General features: G+C 43.5%; 2 protein-coding genes across 3 annotated transcripts; one reads left to right on the top strand and one right to left on the bottom strand.

The window, feature by feature from the left end:
* Positions 1 to 670: 670 nt before the first annotated feature.
* On the bottom strand, positions 671 to 9351 carry rpl27 (ribosomal protein L27). 2 transcript variants are annotated; one of them, XM_055152517.1, is made up of 5 exons: positions 9246 to 9351; positions 8688 to 8770; positions 6634 to 6803; positions 4305 to 4415; positions 671 to 748 (listed from the first exon to the last, which is right to left on the bottom strand). In XM_055152517.1, exons 2-5 carry the CDS (start codon positions 8766 to 8768, stop codon positions 700 to 702), a joined length of 411 nt encoding a protein of 136 aa, XP_055008492.1. In that variant the 5' UTR covers positions 8769 to 8770; positions 9246 to 9351; the 3' UTR covers positions 671 to 699. The 2 variants fall into 2 exon arrangements, with proteins under 2 accessions (XP_055008492.1, XP_020784764.1); XM_020929105.2 differs by lacking the exon at positions 671 to 748 and adding an exon at positions 2004 to 2081.
* Positions 9352 to 10827: 1476 nt separating this feature from the next.
* LOC110164098 (zinc finger protein 768-like) lies at positions 10828 to 20978 on the top strand. Its single transcript, XM_055152484.1, has 4 exons — positions 10828 to 11523; positions 11643 to 12250; positions 13689 to 13882; positions 19929 to 20978. The coding sequence occupies exons 2-4, from the start codon at positions 12037 to 12039 to the stop codon at positions 20727 to 20729; spliced, it is 1209 nt and encodes a 402-aa protein (XP_055008459.1). The 5' UTR covers positions 10828 to 11523; positions 11643 to 12036; the 3' UTR covers positions 20730 to 20978.
* Positions 20979 to 25000: the final 4022 nt, after the last annotated feature.

Below are 25000 nucleotides of genomic sequence, written 5' to 3'. Positions count from 1 at the left end.
TAAACCAGGTCTAAACCAGACTAAACCAGGTCTAAACCAGGTCTATTCCAGGACTAAACCAGGTCTAAACCAGGTCTATTCCAGGACTAAACCAGGTCTAAACCAGGTCTAAACCAGGTCTATTCCAGGACTAAACCAGGACTAAACCAGGTCTATTCCAGGACTAAACCAGGTCTAAACCAGGTCTAAACCAGGTCTATTCCAGGACTAAACCAGGTCTATTCTAGGTCTAAACCAGGTCTAAACCAGGTCTAAACCAGGTCTATTCCAGGACTAAACCAGGTCTATTCCAGGACTAAACCAGGTCTAAAAGTGGACTACATCATTTCCAGTGAAGTTGAAACAGAAAAGTGGATCAAATATAAACTTGCGCTCGTCCCACAGTTTGAGAAACACTCGTCCAGACCTGGTTTTAGTTTAAAGATTCACTGTGTAACTTTCCTGATGTGGTGTTTGACATGTGTCCGTCTCCACTGAGACTTTAAGCTTTGCCCAGAATGTTCCACACCTGTGGCATTAAACCACGTCTACTCAAAAACCCTTTGTACGTGAGCAGGGTCGCCTCTCCACAGATCTGACCCGTGACCTGGACGAGTGGCTCCAGCAGGAACCAGGAGGAAACAACGGCACAAACATTTCACAGTTTAAAAAAATCCACACAGTCCAAAAGTTTCTTTTTACAAATTTATTGGAGCGAGTTTAGAATCGGAGCTTCTGGAAGAACCACTTGTTTTTTCCCGTCTTGTACCTGAAGAAAAAACAAACAAACACGACGAGACGATTAGAAACACTTCATTTAAAAACCAGGTCTAAACCAGGTCTAAACCAGGTCTAAACCAGGACTAAACCAGGTCTAAACCAGGACTAAACCAGGACTAAACCAGGTCTAAACCAGGACTAAACCAGGTCTAAACCAGGACTAAACCAGGACTAAACCAGGTCTAAACCAGGTCTAAACCAGGACTAAACCAGGTCTAAACCAGGTCTAAACCAGGTCTAAACCAGGTCTAAACCAGGTCTAAACCAGGACTAAACCAGGTCTAAACCAGGTCTAAACCAGGTCTAAACCAGGTCTAAACCAGGACTGAACCAGGTCTAAACCAGGTCTAAACCAGGACTAAACCAGGTCTAAACCAGGACTAAACCAGGACTAAACCAGGTCTAAACCAGGACTAAACCAGGTCTAAACCAGGACTAAACCAGGTCTAAACCAGGTCTAAACCAGGAAAACCAGGACTAAACCAGGTCTAAACCAGGTCTAAACCAGGTCTAAAACCAGGACTTAAACCAGGTCTAAACCAGGTCTAAACCAGGTAAACCAGTCTAAACCAGGACTAAACCAGTCTAAACTAAACCAGGACTAACCGGATCTAAACCAGGTCTAAACCAGGTCTAAACCAGGTCTAAACCAGGTCTAAACCAGGACTAAACCAGGACTAAACTAAACCAGGTCTAACCAGGACTAAACCAGGTCTATTCCAGGTAGGTCTAAACCAGGACTAAACCAGGACTAAACCAGGACTAAACCAGGTCTAAACAGGTCTAAACCAGGACTAAACCAGGTCTATTCCAGGTCTAAACCAGGTCTAAACCAGGTCTAAACCAGGACTAAACCAGGACTAAACCAGGTCTAAAAGGTCTAAACCAGGAACTACTCATTTCCAGTGAAGTTGAAACAGAAAAGTGGATCAAATATAAACTTGCGCTCGTCCCACAGTTTGAGAAACACTCGTCCAGACCTGGTTTTAGTTTAAAGATTCACTGTGTAACTTTCCTGATGTGGTGTTTGACATGTGTCCGTCTCCACTGAGACTTTAAGCTTTGCCCAGAATGTTCCACACTGTGGCATTAAACCCACGTCTACTCAAAAACCCTTTGTACGTGAGCAGGGTCGCCTCTCCACAGATCTGACCCGTGACCTGGACGAGTGGCTCCAGCAGGAACCAGGAGGAAACAACGGCACAAACATTTCACAGTTTAAAAAAATCCACACAGTCCAAAAGTTTCTTTCTACAAATTTATTGGAGCGAGTTTAGAATCGGAGCTTCTGGAAGAACCACTTGTTTTTTCCCGTCTTGTACCTGAAGAAAAAACAAACAAACACGACGAGACGATTAGAAACACTTCATTTAAAAACCAGGTCTAACCAGGTCTAAACCAGGTCTAAACCAGGTAAACCAGGTCTAAAACCAGGACTAAACCAGGTCTAAACCAGGACTAAACCAGGTCTAAACCAGGTCTAAACCAGGTCTAAACCAGGTCTAAACCACCAGGACTGAACCAGGACTAAACCAGGTCTAAACCAGGTCTAAACCAGGTAAACTAAACCAGGACTAAACCAGGAAACCAGGACTAAACCAGGACTAAACCAGGACTAAACCAGGTCTAAACCAGGACTAAACCAGGGACTAAACCAGGTCTAAACCAGGTCTAAACCAGGACTAAACCAGGACTAAACCAGGACTAAACCAGGACTAAACCAGGTCTAAACCAGGACTAAACCAGGTCTAAACCCAGGACTAAACCAGGACTAAACCAGGACTAAACCAGGTCTAAACCAGGTCTAAACCAGGTCTAAACCAGGTCTAAACCAGGTCTAAACCAGGTCTAAACCAGAACCAGGTCTACTGAACCAGGACCAGGACTGAACCAGGACTGAACCAGGTCTAAACCAGGTCTAAACCAGGACTAAACCAAGACTGAACCAAGACTGAACCAAGACTGAACCAAGACTGAACCAGGACTGAACCAGGTCTAAACCAGGTCTAAACCAGGACTCTAAACCAGGACTGAACCAGGACTGAACCAGGACTGAACCAGGACTGAACCAGGTCTAAACCAGGACTAAACCAGGACTGAACCAAGACTGAACCAGGACTGAAACCAGGTCTAAACCAGGTCTAAACCAGGACTGAACCAGGACCAGGACTCCAGGACTGAACCAGGTCTGAACCAGGTCTGAACCAGGTCTAAACCAGGTCTAAACCAGGACTGAACCAAGACTGAACCAGGTCTAAACCAGGTCTAAACCAGGACTGAACCAGGACTAAACCAGGACTAAACCAGGACTGAACCAGGACTGAACCAGGACTGAACCAGGACTGAACCAGGTCTAAACCAGGTCTAAACCAGGTCTAAACCAGGTCTAAACCAGGTCTAAACCAGGTCTAAACCAGGTCTAAACCAGGTCTAAACCAGGTCTAAACCAGGACTAAACCAGGACTAAACCAGGTCTAAACCAGGTCTAAACCAGGTCTAAACCAGTTCGAGCAGCTTCACATTTACAATCAAACAGCAGAGTTTGAAAATCATTTCATTTTACAAGTTTTTTCCTCTTCATTTCTAAACTCTAGTTTGTGTTTGTGGTGAATCTTTCCAACAAACCTCAGACTCTTTTAAACCTCAGATTCTTGGGGCCATTTTAAAAAAAACTTCTGTGTCCCAAAAATAATAATGTCAGTAACTGTCAGTTCCGGTTGAAAAAAAGAGATCAAATTTTCACAGAACGTCTAGAAACAGATCAAGATTTTATATGTAAAGTTTTATTTTTGTTCTGTTTTCAGGTCTAAAGTCTTTTTGTGTCTTGAATCTGCTGCACAAACTCACCTGAGACTGAGCAGCTTCAACAACATTTGGAAAAACTTCAACAACTGGAAACAAATTTGGACTTAGGAACCAAAAATGTAAAGAGGAAGAATCTGGTGCCAAACTGTCCCTCGAGGAATCTGGGTTTCCAAACTTGTTCTTACAGAATCTTGGGGCTTCGTGAGTTTTTCATAAACGTGCTCGACCTTTTCTTCTTTTGGTCCTGCAGAAGATCCTTCCTCTTTACATTTTTGGTTCCGAGTCCAAATTTGTTTCCAGCTGAAGTTTTTTTTTTTCCAAATGTTGCGTTGAAGTTGCTCAGTCTCAGGTGAGTTTGTGCAGCAGCAGATTCAAGACGCAATAAAAATAAAAATAAAACTTCACGTATCAAATCTTCATCTGTTTCCAAACATTCTGAGAAAATCTGAGGCGATTTCAACAAGAATTGGGAAAATTATTGACCTGGGAAATGTCAAAATGTTTTGGGACTCCCTGGATTTACTGCAGATGGAGTTTGAAGTCTTCTGCAGCCGACTTCCTGGAGACGACGCTCAACATAAACCTGATAAACCTGATAAACCTGACGTCTCCTCAAGCTCGACCTCTGACCTCTGGACGATCGGGGTGAGTAGATGTGGTGTTGTACGTGTAGATCAGATCATGAGCTTCATGTTTGTGTTTGTTTGTGTCCTGAACATGTTTCTTCTGCAGACACTGACCTCTCCTCAAACTTGACCTTGGCCTCTCTCCGGGCTTTGCGTTTGAGCGCCGGGTCCCTGAACACGTCTTTGTTCACCACAGTTTTGTCCAGAGGGATGTCCACAGAGTATCTGAGGAGAAGAGGAGAAGCAGAGTCAGTCAAATCAGAAAGACGCTCAAATTAAACTTAGATTCTTTTCCCCCGTCCTGTCGTCTGGTGGTTTTGAGGGATTCACATGTGACATTCCTCATCAAGTTTAATCTTTCTTAAATTCTTTTGCGTGGATAGAAAAGTTCCAGCAGCACAGAGGACGGGGAACAGTGAGTCTGAGACGCAAACGACTCTTTTACATTTAACAAATCAGGTTTAGCGCAGAATCAGACTAAACCAAGAGCAGAAACTCCACGAGACTCAAGTCGTGATCAGACGAGCTTTTTAAACGGACACGATTAGCAAAGGCTGCAATTTTTAAGAACGATGTTTGTTTATTCAACGTAAAAACTTCTAAAACAAATTTAGATCTGTACAAATGTTCTGAAACGTGATTCTTGTGTTGGTCTCAGATCAAATTTTAGTCTTTGGTTAAAATATGAACTTTAAACAGAATCAGATCAACAAGTTTTATCACAAAGCTTCAGGAAAACAATTCGATGTTTCCCAAACTCTGCAGTTTCCCGTCACATTTATGCAACAAGAGTCGGCAGTAAAAGTGTCGGTCGTGTTAAAGACTGGACCCAGAAACACGGGACCACAGAGGATCATCTGCACCGAGTCCAGTGAGAGTCCAGTGAGAGTCCAGTGAGTCCAGTGAGAGTCCAGTGAGAGTCCAGTGAGAGTCCAGTGAGAGTCCAGTGAGAGTCCAGTGAGAGTCCAGTGAGTCCAGTGAGAGTCCAGTGAGACGCTGCCTTCACGTGATGTGGGAAAGACGACTCTCTCCACTGGTCAAGTGTAAATCCCAAGTGTTGTGTTCAGGTGCTTTTGTTGTCGTGGTGAAGTGAAACATGGAGCCAGAGTTAATCCAGACCTGAACTCTGGTAAAACCGTTTTAGACCTGCCAATTCATCTGACAGAGTCAGAAGAAAACGCATCAAAACACAAACTGTCTGCAAAATACACTGTTGTTGATTTTATTGATCATGTACAGGCTGGTGTAGCATAAAAATGTTCCAGTGGAAATGACGTGAATTTTGATATTTACAATAATGACCACAGGAAGTGAAAGCAGCAGGAGTCCAGTGTGTCCAGTGTGTCCAGTGAGTCCAGTGTGTCCAGTGAGTCCAGTGTGTCCAGTGAGTCCAGTGTGTCCAGTGAGTCCAGTGAGTCCAGTGAGTCCAGTGTCCAGTGAGTCCAGTGAGTCCAGTGAGTCCAGTGAGTCCAGTGAGTCCAGTGTGTCCAGTGTGTCCAGTGTGTCCAGTGTGTCCAGTGTGTCCAGTGAGTCCAGTGTGTCCAGTGTGTCCAGTGTGTCCAGTGTGTCCAGTGTGTCCAGTGAGTCCAGTGAGTCCAGTGAGTCCAGTGTGTCCAGTGTGTCCAGTGTGTCCAGTGTGTCCAGTGTGTCCAGTGTGAACTTCCACACGGCTCAAACATCACGTCTCCACATAAGATCAGAAACTCTCCCAGAAACACGTTTGACTGACAGCTAACAACCTCCCTCCTGATTGGCTCTTTGGTTACACGGCCGATGATGCTCACCTGGTGGGCACAAGGGGGCGGGGTCAGGAGTCGGGGGGTCAGGACTAGGGACGGGCATTTGATGAAATGTTCTTAATCGATTATCGATTAATCATGAATGTTTTTCTATTAAAATGATCATCATTATTATTACTATCTGCACTAATCTGTATCAATAAATTCAACTTTACGACATATAAACATAACGACTCTAGATCCACATCAGCTGTTTGACATTATAATGTGTTTAATTCAGTTTTGTTCAAATCTCACAGAAACAAAACTTAAAACCACATCACTAATTTACATAAACTAAGTGAAGATAAAACTCCAGCTCTTGTGTCGCTGATGTGGTTCAACTTGTGTTGGATTAAAAGACATGACTCAGGTGAATACAGGTCAGTGTGACCAGATTTGTGTTTGTCAAATCCTGGTTAAATCCACATTTGTGCTTCGGTTCGTTACAGACTGACCCACTGTTTGTGTGTCGCTCCTTCTGATGCAGAGACACATGTACACACCTGTTTGGTCACGACACACACACATACATTCAGTTTGTCCATTAAAATGAACGGAATCCATGAAATTCTTAATGATCAATTATCGATTAATCGATTAATTCTGCCCATCCCTAGTCAGGACTCACCTGGTGGAAACGAGGGGGCGGGGTCAGGACTCACCTGGTGGGCATGAGGTGGTTGTAGTTGAAGACTTTGACGAAGGCCTTGATCTTGGACCTCTTGGCGATCTTCTTCTTGCCCATGGTGGTGGTGACTTTTCGGGGGTAGCGGTCGATGCCGGCGACCAGGGCGTGGCTGTACGGGCGGTCGGTCGTGCCATCGTCAATGTTCTGACCAAATACAAACGTTTTCATTAAGACTCAAGATTTCGATTTAAACTCACACTGGATTATTCTGAGTTACAACTTCACACAATTTCTGTAAAATTATTTAAACCACATTTTAAAGTCTTAATTATCATAAGACTTTTACTGAAGGCTTGAAAAACAAATCTGTCTGTGCAGTTAATAAAAAGTGACTCAAGATTCATTCATGTCTAAAGCTCAGATGTGTTTGTTTTTAATGGAAGGTTCATTCCTGTCAGAAAAACACCAGTTTGGAGCAGAATCATTTTCGGTTTGATGTTTGAGTCTGGGTCAGACCTGGACGACAGATCAACACAAACGATAAATAAGAGACGACTAAATCCAAACTACAGAACCTCAAAGTCCCAGAACAAACCCAAGAGCCTCGAGAGCAGCTCTGGAGTCTGCACACGCACAAGTTTGAGTGAACAGGTTAAACTCGGCTGTTGACACTTTGCAGTAACATCACACTTACATCTACATTTACTTCTATGGTGGAAACAGTTACCATGGTGACAGAAAATTAACAAAGATTAGCTGAAAATTTTAAGAGCCCATTTACAGGAGCCTGTGATCAACTAGTTTAACTTTGAACTTCAAATTAATCATCTGAAATGAAACGTACAGCGAGTGTGTTGTGTGTACAGCGAGTGTGTTGTGTGTACAGCGAGTGTGTTGCGTGTACAGCGAGTGTGTTGTGTGTACAGCGAGTGTGTTGCGTGTACAGCGAGTGTGTTGCGTGTACAGCGAGTGTGTTGCGTGTACAGCGAGTGTGTTGCGTGTACAGCGAGTGTGTTGCGTGTACAGCGAGTGTGTTGCGTGTACAGCGAGTGTGTTGCGTGTACAGCGAGTGTGTTGTGTACAGCGAGTGTGTTGCGTGTACAGCGAGTGTGTTGTGTGTACAGCGAGTGTGTTGTGTGTACAGCGAGTGTGTACAGTGAGTGTGTTGTGTGTACAGCGAGTGTGTTGTGTGTACAGCGAGTGTGTACAGCGAGTGTGTTGGTGTTGTGTACTTTTGTGTGATTGTTGCTGCACTTTTCTCTGGTGGTTTGGATGATTTCACATCAACCTGATGCCGAGGGACTGAAGATGGAAATGAGCCGCTAAAATCTTCACATATTTACATTTAAAATGTTCATAATATGTGCCGTCCCTTTACAAATAAATGAAAATGCAATAACAAGAGCATTCATGATCCTGTTTAAGTGTTTGATTTTCAACAAAGAGTGAGCTTGTTAGTTTGTGACTAATGTTTAATGTGACCAGAATTTCAAAATAAAAAACATTCCTGCTTTTTTGAAGGTTGTAACAATTAAATTGTGAAACGAGTGTAATTAAGGAAAACTGTTCTGCAGAGACAATTCATAACTAAAATGTGAGCCAGTAAAGTCACATTTTCTTTGTGTTTTGGTTGTTTTAAACCAGATGTTTTAATATTTTACTTAAATTACCATGTGTATCTCTTTTTACTGTTGGCAGGTATTAAACTGGTCAAAAACAGACACACCTGGAACATTTCTTATAAAAACTGGGACAAATCAGTGGTTTTGTATAAATCTGCTGGGACAGAGACACAGACTCAAAACTGGGACTGTCCCGAGGAAACAGGGACGTCTGGTCACTCTACTCATGTTATTTATCAGCACAGATCAGATCAGCTGCTGGAGTTCAGACTAATCAGTTTATGGTCAAATTGTGTTAAAACAAAACTCAGATTAAAGTTCAGCAGAGTTTCAGACAGAGCAGTGTCCACAGTTAGTAACACACTGCCCCAGAATGTGTTAAAATCAGAGGCAAAGTCTCAGTATTCTAGATTCTCAGGGGTTGTCGGTGTTTAATCCAGAATAAATCCTTTTCCAGATCTTTTACCTTGACGATCACAGCTTTACGTCCGGCGTAGCGTCCGGCCAGGACCATCACCACCTTCCCAGGCTTCATAAACTTGCCCATTTCTGCAAAAAGACAAACTATTTAAGATCGAAACAAACGCAAAAGTGAAATAACGTGACAAATGAAGAGAAAGTGTCAGTTTAGACTGACGCCGGAAGAGCGCGGCGTCAGCATCAACACACGCACATACACACGTTTAAGCCTTAAAAACTACAATTACGTACTACTAATAGTTTTCTAATTGTGTTAAGGTAAATTTATACACGTTAACGTTACAGTCAAACAAATTAAACCCTTGTATATTCTTGTTTTAAAGGCAAACACGTCGCTCGTGCGCAGCCATGTTGAATCACAAACGCTAACGCTACACGGCTCCGAATTATGCTCATTTTTATCCTCATCGTTCATAAATAAAGTTAAATTTCAGGCCCATCCTGATGATTAAACGGTGAGGACGTGATCTGACGTGATGGACGTGTTTAAAAGTGCAGTTTATGAGCGATGGACGCAGATTTGTGGGAAGAAAACGCCACTCACTGCTGCTGCTCCGCGGACACCGCTAAAGGAAAAGGAAGTACAAGCCGCGTTAGAGACACTTTGACCCGGACTCCAGCCGCGTCACGTCCGCCCCGAACGGTTGCCAAGTCCGCTGCTTTTTACCTTACCAATTTACTTGTATTTTTTAAAATTATATTTTATTTGTTTATTTTTTTATTTTATTTGTAATTTCCTTTTGTACAAGGAAATGGAAACATATTGCACTTTATTATTTTTATATATATATTTTTATTTTTTATTTGTAATTTTCTTTTGTACAAGGAAACTGAAACATATTGCATTTTATTAGTTTTATATTTATTTTATTATATTTTATTATTTTTATTTGTAATTTCCTTTTGTACAAGGAAATGGAAACATACTGCACTTTATTATTTTTATTATTTTATTTAATTATTATTTTTATTATTTTATAATTTTTTTTATTTGTAAGTTCCTTTTGTACAAGGAAACTGAAACATATTGCACTTTATTAGTTTTATTTATTTTATTTTATTATTAGTTTTATTTTATTATTACAATTTTTTTCTATTTGTAATTTTCTTTTGTACAAGGAAACTGAAACATATTGCATTTTATTATTTTTTTTTATTATTATAATTATTTTATTGTATTTTATTATTTTTATTTATCCTGCAAAAAACATCTATCAGAATTAATTTCGACTTCTCAAACATAATAACCTATTTCCATCACAAACAATATAAAACTGAATATTTAATAAACCCGTGCGTTCTGTTGGGAAAATTTCTTACCCATAAATCGAAATTCTTCAGTTCAATTCCAAAGCCCTTTTTAAAATCAACATTAAGAATTATTTTCAAACACAAAACTGTATTTCTAACAATAAATCAAAACCCTCAGTTTTACAGAAGAATAAGGATTTTATTTTTAACCACTTCCCCAGTTTCTCATATTGATTTCCTCGTGTGTTTAATTATCTGCCTCAGTTTAAGTTTACATGGATCATGTATGTCCATTCTGTTATTGTTTTGTTTTAACTTATAGACCTACAGTTGTGGAGAGTATTTCTGTTACATAAGGATGAGTTGTTGTACAGTTGTAGGGAGTATTATCTGTCCCTCTATAGTCTGGTGCAGTGGGGGAGCAGGAGTGTTCGTGACGGAGAACAATTTGTCTCTTTAGATGTTATTTGATCACTGATGTTATAATTAGTATTATTATTATTTTATTTATTTATATTTTTTTGTTATTAGTAAGCCACTAGAAGAAGATAAAGGCGTTCTCTCGTTCACATTTTACAACTGCACTTCACAGACTTTATTTTTGTGAGTCTTGATCGCTTGTTTTTCTTTGTTTATTGTTTAACCTGGCAACCCGCTCCTTTGTGTCCGCGGAGCTAAACTCGGCCTGTTCTGTTTATCATGTTCATGTTGAGTTTATTATAGTTCTGTCCTAATGTTATGTGTTTTATATTATGTAATTATTAAAATTACTTTTCAGAAAACATGACGATAAAGAAGAAAGAAAAGAAAAGGAAAAGAAACAAATGTGTTAGCCCCGTTAGCCTCGTTAGCCCCGTTAGCCCCGTTAGCCCGTTAGCCTCGTTAGCCCCGTTAGCCCCGTTAGCCTCGTTAGCCTCGTTAGCTCCGTTAGCTCCGTTAGCTCCGTTAGCTCCGTTAGCTCCGTTAGCTCCGTTAGCTCCGTTAGCTCCGTTAGCTCCGTTAGCTCCGTTAGCTGTTATTCCCAAAGATCTTGAACTCCTCATTCAGACTCATGATGCTGGCAAAATATCACATCCACAAAACCAAATGGTCTCAAAATAAACCAAATACTCATCAATATAATAACGAAATCCAACAATACTTTTAGACAATACAACAGGTCCAAAATAAAAAAGCAATTAAAACTTACAATGTCTATAAAAAATATTGTATAGCTTTATTTAATTTATGATATTCTGTTTTATTTTGTTATTCTGTTGTTTAGTTTAGGTTATTTTAATAGATCCATGTTTTGGTTTCATTCCTTCTGCTCCCCTGTATGTTCATTTGCAAACCACCCTCATAATGCAGTATGTTTATGTGTTTATGTATATTTATGTATGTTTATGTGAGTTTATGTGTGTTTATGTGAGTTTATGTATGTTTATGTATGTTTATGTGTGTTTATGTGTGTTTATGTGAGTTTATGTATGTTTATGTGAGTTTATGTATATTTATGTGAGTTTATGTGTGTTTATGTGAGTTTATGTATGTTTATGTGAGTTTATGTATGTTTATGTGAGTTTATGTGAGTTTATGTATGTTTATGTGAGTTTATGTATATTTATGTGAGTTTATGTGTGTTTATGTGAGTTTATGTGAGTATGTATGTTTATGTGAGTTTATGTGTGTTTATGTGAGTTTATGTGAGTTTTATGTATGTTTATGTGAGTTTATGTGTATGAGTGTATATGTATATTTATGTGTGTTTGTGAGTTTATGTGTATGAGTGTATATGTATATTTTCCATACCTCACTCCTGCCTTAACTGTGAACTGGACTTTGCATTGATGCAACAATGACATACAACAAATCAAACAACAATCCAATCTGCACCTTATACTGTATATACATTGGTTGTTTTGTCTTGTTGTTATATGTCTGCCATTAAAAAAAAAATCTGAAAAAAAAAAAAAAAAAAGCTCCGTTAGCCTCGTTAGCTTCGTTAGCCTCGTTAGCTCCGTTAGCTCCGTTAGCCTCGTTAGCTCCGTTAGCCACATTAGCTCCGTTGTCCGGAGCTGGTTCGGACTAAACTCGTGTGTAAAATGTCCGTGTGCGGGAATCTCCGGGCTCTGGTGTCTGCGCGCCTCTCTGCGGCTGCGGAGGACATCTTTGCGCTCTTTGAGAAAACCATAGCGGAATATGAACAACAACTGCGCCAAATACAAGAGCCCCGCGCGCCGCAGCCCCCGCGCCGGGACTGCGCCGCGGACGGCCCGGGGAAGAGGCACGGAGCCCCGGGGAGCCTTCACCAAGCGGGTCGGTCCTTCCTTCCATCCTCTTCTCCCAACCCTGATGCCCTCCCATCCTCCCGTGTCCCTGTGTCAGATGCCCTCCCATCCTCCTGTTTTCCCTTTAGTGTTAAACGGGGTTAAAAAATCGACTTTTTGACCCATTACACGCTGCTGTTCCGACATGCCGCTATTTAGACATTCATTGGGTTCTAACTGTCGGAGAAACGGCAAAAACATTATTTTTCAAGCGTCCCACTACTTCAACTTTTTTTTTCATTGTCGGAGCAGCGGAAATGTACTATTTTTCAATCATTTTGCTTTTCCGACATGAACATGAATATTAATGAATGTGATCGCCTATTATACTTTGCACTCCCAGATATCAGAAGATGCTTGGGCCGATGTAAAGCTCGTGAACAGAGAATATTTAAGCCAAAGAGGAGATCAGACAGTGGGAAAATGTATTTTATAAAAGAACATAGGCTTTTGGGAAAATATCTCATCTGAAACGGAGTCTGTACGGGCCTTTGTGCTTCATTCTTTTGGTCATGTGTCTGCAGAGACTAAATAAATAACCAGTCAAGTTCATTGTGCCAGCTCAGTGAGAAGATTTTATTCCTCACGTCTCGAAAAGTGTTAAATTTAAAGTGCAGCGTCTCGTCCACATTATCCATAGAAATCGTCCTTCGCAAATAAGGAGTCCAGTCCACAAAACGGCGCGGCGAGTCCAGTTTTTTGCATTGTTTATAAGTGAAAAGGTGAGAGTAGTTCCTCACGTGTGTCTGTTTGCATTCACACAGCGCACGGATCGAGCTGAAGCTGAAGCTGAAGCTGAAGCTGAAGCTGAAGCTGCAGATTCTACACAGCGACTCCACTTCCCCAACACTTTATCTCCAATCTTTTCTGCTTTAAAAATCCTGGATCTCAAATTTTGTTCCACATTTCACAAAAAATAATAACAACATAGTTTGGACTTGGAGAGAAACTAGAAGTGCAGAGTCTGACCCGAGCCTGATCCTAAGTTCTAAATATTTGTCCGTGTTCGACCGTCAGACTTCGGTCGGGTCTCCGTGCTCTACCACGACCTGTCTATCGATCGATCTGCTGTATTTATCTCCGTGGACAGTGAGAGACGTGCCGGGGTGGACTATCACAACTCCCAAAAACTACGCATGACATGTCAGAATAGCAATACCAGAAAGTTAGAGAAAACCGGCATGTCTGAATGTAAATATTAAATAGTAAATAAAAGGATGTTGTAATGAAGGGATGTCGGAAAAGGCTGCAAACCCCGGTTCGGTTGCAAGTCTAGTTCTTGTTTAGTTCATCTTTAGTCCTGGTTTAGATCTTGTTTAATCCTGGTCTAGTCCTGATGTGGTTAGAGTCCCTGTAGTGTCTCCTCTTGAACAGCTGCGTGGTCATTCACACGTGTCTCCTCTGTGTCTCCTCTGTGTCTCCTGCAGGTGTCCAGGCGGCGTTCGTGAGTTCGCACACAGAAACTCCTCGGGTGAAAGAGGAGCCTCAGGAGGAGCAGACGAGGCTCGTGAGCTCGGACGCAGAAAGTCCTCGGGTGAAAGAGGAGTCGCGGGAGGAAGAGCGCCACCTGCAGCTCAGTGTGTGTGTGAAGCGCGAGGAGGAGCCCACGGAGCCGACTCAGGTGAAGGGACAATACTGAAATGTGTTATCAAGATGATCATGGACAAAATAACTGTGATCATCGATCATATCATGATCAGTATTAAAGTTTGTGACTTGAATCATCTCATGACTGAGTTCTGTATTTAAAGGATCCATGTTCCTGTCTCTGTTCTAATGTGGTTTTCTCGTCACAAACACCTGCAGCTGTTTCACTCACACGTGTTTAACACACAAACCCTGCAGATTTACGGTGTGTTCGTTTATCCGTCCGACTCGGAGATCAGAGGACGTTGCCTTGTGTCGCACACTGACACGAAGCTTTTCCTCGGATGGAAGAACTTAGAACTTGGAACAACTGAGAGCAGCGCGAGCGAAGATTCTGAGACGACGGCGCCCAGAGTCACATGTGAGTGTGAAGAGTTTTAATGTGTTTGGAGTTTTGCTTTAAATGACACTTTCAGTTACTTGTATTACTGCAGTACTTTACTGCGTCTGTATTACTGCAGTACTTTACTGCGTCTGTATTACTGCAGTACTTTACTGCGTCTGTATTACTGCAGTACTTTACTGCGTCTGTATTACTGCAGTATTTTACTGCGTCTGTATTACTGCAGTACTTTACTGCGTCTGTATTACTGCAGTACTTTACTGCGTCTGTATTACTGCAGTACTTTACTGCGTCTGTATTACTGCAGTACTTTACTGCGTCTGTATTACTGCAGTACTTTACTGCGTCTGTATTACTGCACAGTACTTTACTGCGTCTGTATTACTGCAGTACTTTACTGCGTCTGTATTACTGCAGTACTTTACTGCGTCTGTATTACTGCAGTACTTTACTGCGTCTGTATTACTGCAGTACTTTACTGCGTCTGTATTACTGCAGTATTTTACTGCGTCTGTATTACTGCGTCTGTATTACTGCAGTACTTTACTGCGTCTGTATTACTGCAGTACTTTACTGCGTCTGTATTACTGCAGTACTTTACTGCGTCTGTATTACTGCAGTACTTTACTACAGTACAGGATGGTGTCCCACAGGAATCATGATTCACAGGATTTTCTGACAAAGACACGACTGAAAAAACTGCAGGTTCATTCACAAAACTGTAACAACAAAAAGAGTTTTCTGTCTCTGTGTCTGTGTCTGTGTCTGTGTCCTTCAGAGTCACAGACCTGAGAGACACAGACACTGAGACAGAGACAAACATCTGTAAACATGGAATATATAATATAATATTATATATTCCATTATATTATATTATATTATATTATATTATTACATAACAATAGTGATTCCTGTTCTGCTCTAACTTCTGTCTTTTCTTTTCTTTCTGATCCAGACGCTGCTCCTCCTTCATACGTCTCTTCGTTTGACACGGTGACGTTCTTGAGGCATCACACCTTGTTCCTTATCGACCTGATCCGTGTCCAGTTGGAGTCGGAGGGTAAAGGTCGTCCCCGGTCCCTGCAGGATCTGAACCTGCGCCTCAGGCTGCTCAGAAAATCCACGAAGCTTCTGTGGGAGTAGATCTGCGTGAGGACGAGCGAGCACTTCCAGCAGCTGTTTCTCCCGCACAAAGTAGCTCGTAAATGGAACACGCTGGTGGACGCCTACAAACGAGTCGTGGACCAGAGCTCGTCCACAGGGAGACGACCCGGGAAGGTTCAGTTTTTTACTGAGATGAACGAGCTCCTGGGACGACAGCAGGACACAGACCTCCACCTCCCCGAGGAGACGGACGTGAACCTGGACCTGCTCAGACCAGACGCCCTGCAGGTCTCTGTGTCTGCACCTGACATCTCACCTGTCTCACCTGACATCTCACCTGTCTCACCTGACATCTCACCTGTCTCACCTGCCTCACCTGCCTCGTCCTCGTCCACCTGAGCTTCCTCACCTGTTTATCCGACCAACGCCCCGTGTCCAGCTGCAGCTGCACCCAGAGCTCCTCTGTCCTCCTGCAGTCCTCCTCACACAGAGACCAACACGCCCCCTGCCGCGCCCCCTGCCGCGCCCCCTGCCGCGCCCCCTGCCACGCCCCCTGCCGCGCCCCTGCCGCCGCGCCCCCTGCCACGCCCCCTGCCGCGCACCCTGCCGCGCCCCTGCCGCGCCCCCTGACCCCCCCCCAGAGGTCGCGGAAGCGCCTGGGGGACGATGACCTGTTGGTTTTCCTTGGAGAGTCTGAGGCGTCTGGAGCTGCTCACAAACGCCGAGACTCTGACGCAGTGAAATTATTTAATGTTTCTTTTTCATTTGAAATGTTTATTTATTTAGGTTTTTAGGTTCATGTTCAGGTTTGGTTCAGATTTTCACGTCTTTGTTCAGTTTAAAAACTCGAGTCACAAACTCAGAGACGATATTTAAAAATATTTAAAGTTGTAAATAGTTGAAAACTGACAAAACCAGAAACACTGAACCTGATCATTTTCCTCTGTTTGTTTGACTCAGACTCTGACGATGGAGAAAAGAAACAAACTTCTGTGAAATATAAATTATTTTGTCAAATTTTATTTAAATGTCCAAGTTTTGTCACGTTTGAACGTTTCCAGTTCCAAGAAAAACCTCACAGGTTTGTGACGCTCCAAGAAACTTTAAATGAACTTTAACACTTACAGCATTTACAAACACATGAACATGTACTTCTACTGCAGTACTGTGAGTACTTTTACTACTGCAGTACTGTCAGTACTTCTACTGCAGTACTGTGAGTACTTTTACTACTGCAGTACTGTCAGTACTTCTACTGCAGTACTGTGAGTACTTTTACTACTGCAGTACTGTGAGTACTTCTACTGCAGTACTGTGAGTACTTCTACTACTGCAGTACTGTCAGTACTTCTACTGCAGTACTGTCAGTACTTCTACTACTGCAGTACTGTCAGTACTTCTACTGCAGTACTGTCAGTACTTCTACTGCAGTACTGTCAGTACTTCTACTGCAGTACTGTGAGTACTTTTACTACTGCAGTACTGTCAGTACTTCTACTGCAGTACTGTCAGTACTTCTACTGCAGTACTGTCAGTACTTCTACTGCAGTACTGTGAGTACTTTTACTACTGCAGTACTGTGAGTACTTCTACTGCAGTACTGTGAGTACTTCTACTACTGCAGTACTGTCAGTACTTCTACTGCAGTACTGTCAGTACTTCTACTGCAGTACTGTCAGTACTTCTACTGCAGTACTGTCAGGAGGTTTCTGTTTCTGTGGGTTTTAGTTTTAGTTTCGACTTTAAGCGGAGAAAAAAACCTGACACAAACTGTTTCAAAGGTAAAAGGATCATAAACGTTTATTAGACGATGATCAAAACGACTCGTTCCTCGTGTGTCGGTTCCTCGAGGTTCATCTCAGCGTGGAGCCGTGATAATCACCTCCTCCATGTCCGTCCTGATGTTCTACAGATGTTCTACAGACTGATGTTCTCTCTTGATCCTGTCAGACTCTGTTCATCGATCTCCTCACGACTGATGTGGATGTTTTTCTGGCGTCGGCGTCGCTGCGGCGCTTTGGTGTAATAATGAAGAGGAAGGTCCGTCCCCCAGCGGACGATGGTCCTTCTGCTCCTGACAGTTCGTGTAAAAAGTGGAGCCCTGCCGGCTCCTGCCGTCCTGCACCTGCCTGATCCTGCAGAGACGAAGATCAATGAAGCGTCTTCATCAGTGACGTCTCAGGACACAAGAGTCACACTTTCACTTCCTGTTGTTTCCTCCTCTGATGATTTTCCTCTGGACCCTGACGAGGCAAACGTCTCCTGCTCCTGCGACTCCATCGAATCCAGAGAAACTCTGGAAGAGGACGTCCTCTGTGTTCGCCGCTGACGGGGAAACGTTACATTTATCTGAAGTCTTTTCTGTTCGGCCACAAACCACAGAAACATCAGGACGTTTCCAGGAACAGGCAGCGGGAGGCGTCCAGGTGTGTTCAGTGTCCAGACCAAAGCTCTGAAGCACGAGGACGAGCAGCTCAAACCTCCACCTTCTCATTCACAAACCACAGGAAAATGTTTGTCGTCATCAGCTCAACTCGTACCACAAACCGACGAGAACCAGACAAGACACAGAAAAAACCCACAGACGTTAGTTCATGAACTTATCATGAAGGAAATGAAAGTGTCCAGAAGAACAAATCTACGAAGTCGAGAGGGTCACAACAAATACAAACGCCGCAACACATTAAAAAGCCACAACACATTAAAAAGCCACAACACATTAAAAAGCCGCAACACATTAAAAAGCCACAACACATTAAAAAGCCGCAACAGAAGTGACTGTGGGACTCTATTTTCTGATGGATCGATCAAGCGGCAAGTGAAGAAGAAGAACTACAACGTGAAACGAATAATGATAAAACAATAATTTACTTTTACTTTTACGTTTCCAACTTCTCTGTTCCTTTACTTTTCACATTGTCGTTCTTCTTCTTCTTTAAACCCTTTTTGTGGTTTGTTGTGGCTTTTTAATGTGTGTCGCATTTGTTTTTGTTGTGGCGTTTGCGTTCGTTGTGACCCTCAGCTTCCGTACAAATCAGCGCACAGACACAAAGACAACGACTTACACACACAGACACACACACACACACACACACAAACAAACACACAAACAAACAAACAAACACACACCACACACACACACACACACACACACAAACAAACACACACACAACACACTCAACAAAAACAAAAGGAGAGAGAAACGACGAGCGTTTACTCTGAATTTAGGATCTAAAATGTCACGGATGAAGAAGGAAAAAAACCCAACAGAGTCTCCAGAAACACGACACTTTATCTTCACCTTTAAGAGCAAATTTATATCGACAAAAACGTTGAGCAGAAGAGCAACAGAGGAACGTCGCTCATCTTTTTAACCCATTTCCTGCTCGTTAATCTGCAAAACTGATCGACTCTGACGCGACACCAACACTTCACGTCACGAACGAACTGAAACATGAACCTCCTGAACCTTCTGAACCTCCTGAACCTTCTGGACCTTCTGAACCTTCTGAACCTTCTGGACCTTCTGGACCTTCTGAACCTCCTGAACCTTCTGGACCTTCTGAACCTTCTGGACCTTCTGAACCTTCTGGACCTTCTGGACCTTCTGGACCTTCTGGACCTTCTGGACCTTCTGAACCTTCTGGACCTTCTGAACCTTCTGGACCTTCTGGACCTTCTGGACCTTCTGGACCTTCTGGACCTTCTGAACCTCCTGAACCTTCTGGACCTTCTGGACCTTCTGGACCTTCTGGACCTCCTGGACCTTCTGAACCTTCTGGACCTTCTGAACCTCCTGAACCTTCTGGGCTCTTCCTGGAATTCTCCCTCGAGTTTGTGTTTTACTCATCTGCTTTTTTTACCACACCGTGAGAATCGTGCGCTGCTCTGACTCTTTTATTGATTTTATTTGCTATTTTTAGTATTTTTGAAGTTTTTTATTGACTTGTTTATTTAATGTGTTCATTGATTTTGTTCGACTCTGTGCAGAACTTTGGAGACAAATAAATCTGGATTAAATTGGATTGTGTATTTGAAGCACAGATTTATTTTGAAGCTCTTAGTTCTCGGACGATGCAAAAGTAAAAACAGTTTTCCGTTTGGCCTCCACGTTTTTCTCTGAGTCGGACAAACGAAACAGAATCGAAGTGACGTCATATCTCAGATCCGAGTGGGAGACGAACGGATAAACGAACGCACCGAGCTCTTCTCTCAAACTGAAAACACTCTGTTCCACCTTGTGATGTCATGTGGGGATACAGGAAGTGCTCCACTGTGTTTTTAAACTCCACACATCTTCACTAGAATCATTTCAGCTCTGGAATTGACAATCTGCTCAATTTAAACTTCCACTACATGACATCACAAGGTGAAAGCGCTGAAAGAGTCACTCAAACATGTGTGAATGAAACAAACTTCACAACTCCAGGTCTGTTTTTGAACATCAGAACTGGACTTTATGATGATTTTCTTTGTTGGAGATTCTCACGATTCTATAAAATGTCCCATGAACGATTATTTTGTACCTTTTCTTAACGATAAACCTTGTTATTGTTTATTGTCTCGTCCGTAGATGCAGGGGCAGGACGTCAGCGCCGAGACATGGGGACAAACGGGCGAGGACGAGGACTGGAGCGCTCCTTTCAGCTGTTCAGAGGCTTACGCAGGAGATTACGGAGACTTCAGAGCCGAGTACGCGCCAAACTCAGGTCCATTTGGGGATTTCAGTCCTGCTCCAGAACCAAGTGTCTCTGAGTGGACCCGAGACACGCCCGCGGACACGCCCACGGACACGCCCACGGACACGCCCACAGAGAAACCCACAGAGACGCCCCGGGCTCCGCTAAAAAAGCACCAGTGTCCTCTGTGTTTTAAAACGTTCCTCAGTAAAAGTAATTTAGAACGACACAGCACCGTTCACTCCGGGGAAAAACCTTTCAGCTGCTCAGTCTGTAACAAGCGCTTCAACACAAAGTCGTACCTCATCGTTCACCTGAGGAGCCACACGGGCGAGAGACCTTACAGCTGTCCCTTCTGCGGCAAAGGTTTTTCTCACAAAAGCGCCTTCAACTTCCACGTCCAGACGCACAGCAAAGAGAGACCTTACAGCTGTTCGGTGTGCGGGCGGAGCTTCACGGTGGAGGCGTACCTCAAAGTGCACATGAAGACGCACAGCGCGGACAGACCTTTCAGCTGTTCGGTGTGCGGCGCTCGTTTCGGCCGGACCAGCAGCCTCCAGAGTCACATGACCACGCACTCCGGAGTGAAGCAGTTTGTGTGCGGCGTCTGCGGCCTCGACTTCACACGCAAACAGAACCTGGACTCGCACCAGCGCAAACACTGCGCAGAGGGAACTTTCAGCTGTTCAGTCTGACACAACCACACCACCTCAACACCTTTCAGCTGTTCAGTCTGATATAACCACCTAGAGAACTTTCAGCTGTTCAGTAAACCATCCAGCTCAGGTCAAAGTTCATGTGTAAATGTGTGTTTAGGATCAAGAACCTTTCAGCTGTACAGAGCAGTTTCACTAAAGCCTCGTGTGAAATAAAAAATAATATTGAAACAAATGTTTGCATGACACGATTTTCTCTGTTTTTGTGAAAGAAACTCTTATTAAAACATAAACCACAAAACTGATCTCAGTGTTTTTTTCCCAAACGATTCAGGACTCGCTCGTCTCTGGTCGAGTCGAGTCGTGATGATTCAGGTCGTCTCAACTTTAAACTGTGAAGAGATTTAGTCTCAACTCAAGTTCTGTTCTGAGTTCTAAGAGACGAGGGTCAAAAGTCAGAGGGTTAAAGGTCAGAGGGTCGGGGGTCAGAGGTCAGAGGGTTGGACATGTCCTGGAAAAAAAACTAAAGCTGTAATGTCTCCAGTCGTCCACAGGGAGGCAGGAGCGAGCTGCACCTGCCGCAGTGACACGTGAAGAATAATTATTCATGTTTAAATGTTTAAATGTTTATTTTCAGACTTTTAACATCCTTTTTGTTCAGTAAAAGTGTTTGGAATTATTTAAATAAATCCTTAGTCCGGATTTAGACCTGGTTAAGTCCTGGTTTAGTTCTGTTTTTAGCATCGCTTCAGGAACTCCCCTGTTGCCTAGCAACCAGCTGCAATTAGAGCGCAGAGATAAAAAGACCCCAACAAACACCGAGTCCTCGTGTAGACCGGATTAAGATCCTTATTTAGACCTGGAGTCCTGACGTTTAGTCCGGATTTAGTTTCTTTTCCTGTGCTCTTCTGTCCTAATTTAGATCCTGGTTTAGTCCTGGTTTAGTCCTGGTTTAGACCTAGTTTAGTCCTGGTTTAGTTCTGGTTTAGTCCTGGTTTAGTCCTGGTTTAGTCCTGGTTTAGTTCTGGTTTAGTCCTGGTTTAGACCTGGTTTAGTCCTGGTTTAGTCCTGGTTTAGTCCTGGTTTCTGGTCAAACTTTGAGGAGGATTTTGTGGTTAAACATGAATCCCAAAGGAGCTGTCCGTGGTTCTGAAGAAGTTTAAAAAGTGTGAAAAGCTGCTTCAAAGTCAAGAACTAAACCAGGACTAAACCAGGACTAAACCAGGACTAAACCAGGTCTGGTTCTTGTGTTATCAGTCAGTATTCTGAGTTTCACCTGCTGATTTCCCACGAGGCGTTTACAGCCTCAGAAAATCCACACGTCTGAAGTCAAACGTGTCACAGAAAATCAGACTCTAGACTCTGATTCAGTCCTGGTTTAGTCCTGGTTTAGTCCTGGTTTAGTCCTGGTTTAGACCTGGTTTAGTCCTGGTTTAGTCCTGGTTTAGTCCTGGTTTAGTCCTGGTTTAGACCTGGTTTAGTCCTGGTTTAGACCTGGTTTAGTCCTGGTTTAGTCCTGGTTTTAGACCTGGTTTAGTCCTGGTTTAGTCTGGTTTAGTCTGGTTTCTGGTTAGAGTCCTGGTTTAGACCTGGTTTAGTCCTGGTTTAGTCCTGGTTTAGTCCTGGTTTAGTCCTGGTTTAGTTGGTTTAGTCCTGGTTTAGCCTGGTTTAGACCTGGTTTAGTCCTGGTTTAGTCCTGGTTTAGTCCTGGTTTAGTCCTGGTTTAGTCCTGGTTTAGTTCCTGGTTTAGTCCTGGTTTAGTCCTGGTTTAGTCCTGGTTTAGACCTGGTCCTGGTTTAGTCTGGTTTAGTCCTGGTTTAGTCCTGTCCTGGTTTAGTCCTGGTTTAGACCTGGTTTAGTCCTGGTTTAGTCCTGGTTTCCTGGTTTTAGTCCTGGTTTAGTCCTGGTTTAGACTGGTTTAGTCCTGGTTTAGTCCTGTTTAGTCCTGGTTTAGTCTGGTTTAGTCTGGTTTAGACCTGGTTTAGTCCTGGTTTAGACCTGGTTTAGTCCTGGTTTAGTCCTGGTTTAGTCCTGGTTTAGTCCTGGTTTAGTCCTGGTTTAGTCCTGGTTTAGTCCTGGTTTAGTCCTGGTTTAGTCCTGGTTTAGTCCTGGTTTAGTCCTGGTTTAGACCTGGTTTAGTCCTGGTTTAGTCCTGGTTTAGTCTGGTTTAGTCCTGGTTTAGTCCTGGTTTAGTCCTGGTTTAGTCCTGGTTTAGTCCTGGTTTAGACCTGGTTTAGTCCTGGTTTAGTCCTGGTTTAGTCCTGGTTTAGACCTGGTTTTAGTCCTGGTTTAGTCCTGGTTTAGTCCTGGTTTAGTCCTGGTTTAGTCCTGGTTTAGTCCTGGTTTAGTCCTGGTTTAGTCCTGGTTTTCTGTTTTCTGTTGTATAATCCACGTTGTTGTTGCAGTGTTTCGTTTCCTCCTCCACGTCCACGTATCAAACCTGAACAGCTGAAAGGATCAGAGCTGGACGCCTGCATGGTCTCCTCTGGACTCAGGTTAGAGCTGGACACCTGCATGGTCTCTTCTGGACTCAGGTTAGAGCTGGACACCTGCATGGTCTCCTCTGGACTCAGGTTAGAGCTGGACACCTGCATGGTCCACTTGGCTTTGAGCACAAACAGATTTTTTCACAACCTCAGAACACAAAGGTTTTGGCGTCACAGTTTCTGCTCCCAACAACGAGGTCTCGGGTTCAAGTCCCAGAAGTTTAGTCCTGGTTCAGTCTTGGTTTAGTCTTGGTTTAGTACTTTTTTTTTTTTTGGCTTCAGAACCATGTGAAGCCTTTTTTTTTTTTTAAATCGCCTGGAACCTAAACCCGGATCATGACTTGGACCTAGTCCAGACCGGGATCATGACCAGACCTGGTTTGGATCCGGGTCTGGGCTCGGTCTGTTTGTTTCTGCTGCAGCGTCAGATTCAGAAACTGCTGCAGTGAACCCCCCCAACGGGTTACATAAGAATATAGTATAGACTGAAAGAGAGAGAGAGAAGGAGGGAGGAGAGAGAGAGAAGGAGATGAAGAGAGAGAGAGATAGAAGGAGAGAGAGAAAGAGAGAGAGATGGAGGGAGGGAGAGAGAGAGAGAGAAGGAGGGAGAGAAGGAGGGAGGAGAGGGAGAACAAGAGAGAAGAGAGGAGTGGAGGAGAGGGAGGGAAGGAGAGAGAGAAGGTGGGAAAGACAGAAAGAGAGAAGGCAAGAACAGAGAAGGAAGACAGGAGAGAGGGGGAGAGAGAGAAAGAAGGAAGGGAGGAGACGGAGAGAGTGGAGAGGGAGAGAAAGAGGGATAGAGAAAGAGAGGAGAGGAAGAGAGGAGAAAGAGCAGACAGAGGTAAAGAGAAGAGAAGATAAAGGTATGGAGAGAGCGCAGGAGGAGAAAAGGAGAGAGGGACTGGGGGGAATAGAGAGAAAAAGCAGAAAAGTGAAAAAGGAGAGAGAGAGAGAGAGAGAGAGAGTAAAGAGGAGGAGAGAAACTCTTCTGTGTCATTATGTCCTGATTATAACAATTACACACAGCTGAGACCAAGACCAGGACCTGGACCAGGACCTGGACCAGGACCCGGACCTGGACCAAGACCAGAGACCAGAGACCAGACTGTCCTGAGACCTGCTTTAGTTCTGGTTTAGTCCTGGTTTAGTCCTGGTTTAGTCCTGGTTTAGTCCTGGTTTAGTCCTGGTTTAGTCCTGGTTTAGTCCTGGTCCTGGATTAGGAGGATTTGAGGATCCTTTGTGAAGTGTCCTCATTAACTCGTTAGTGACACCGATAAAGGATGAAGGAAACGACAGAGGACGCAAAGGAAGCTTAGGGGGCAAGTGAGGAAAGGAGACAAGGGAGCTTAAGAGAAGAGTGAGGAAAGGAGACAAGGGAGCTTAAGAGAAGAGTGAGGAAAGGAGACAAGGGAGCTTAAGAGAAGAGCGAGGAAAGGAGACAAGGGAGCTTAAGAGAAGAGCGAGGAAAGGAGACAAGGGAGCTTAAGAGAAGAGCGAGGAAAGGAGACAAGGGAGCTTAAGAGAAGAGCGAGGAAAGGAGACAAGGAGCTAAATTGGGCCTAAATGAGGTCTTAATCAGGACTAAAGACCAGGAGACAAGGAGACAAAGAAGGAAGCAAGAAGGAGATGAAGAAGGAGAGAAACGAAGGAGAGAGGAGACGAGAGGAAGGAGAGAAACAAAGGAGAGAGGAGACGAGAGGAAGGAGAGAAACGAAGGAGAGAGGAGACGAGAGGAAGGAGAGAAACGAAGGAGAGAGGAGACGAGAGGAAGGAGAGAAACGAAGGAGAGAGGAGACGAGAGGAAGGAGAGAAACGAAGGAGAGA

The sequence above is a fragment of the Boleophthalmus pectinirostris genome, unplaced genomic scaffold (genome assembly GCF_026225935.1).
Source record: "Boleophthalmus pectinirostris isolate CB_2022bp ecotype Guang Dong unplaced genomic scaffold, ASM2622593v1 HiC_scaffold_17, whole genome shotgun sequence".
NCBI lineage: Eukaryota > Metazoa > Chordata > Actinopteri > Gobiiformes > Gobiidae > Boleophthalmus > Boleophthalmus pectinirostris.
This window is presented reverse-complemented; position numbering and strand designations above follow the sequence as displayed.

Coding starts and splice junctions, on each gene's coding strand:
- rpl27 (XM_055152517.1), bottom strand. CDS start 8,768: ATGGGCAAGTTTATGAAGCCTGGGAAGGTGGTGATGGTCCTGGCCGGA. Junction 6,804..8,687: donor GTAAAGCTGTGATCGTCAAG/GTAAAAGATCTG, acceptor GTATTTGGTCAG/AACATTGACGATGGCACGAC. Junction 4,416..6,633: donor AACCACCTCATGCCCACCAG/GTGAGTCCTGAC, acceptor TCTTCTCCTCAG/ATACTCTGTGGACATCCCTC.
- LOC110164098 (XM_055152484.1), top strand. CDS start 12,037: ATGTCCGTGTGCGGGAATCTCCGGGCTCTGGTGTCTGCGCGCCTCTCT. Junction 12,251..13,688: donor GGGGAGCCTTCACCAAGCGG/GTCGGTCCTTCC, acceptor TGTCTCCTGCAG/GTGTCCAGGCGGCGTTCGTG. Junction 13,883..19,928: donor AGCCCACGGAGCCGACTCAG/GTGAAGGGACAA, acceptor TCTCGTCCGTAG/ATGCAGGGGCAGGACGTCAG.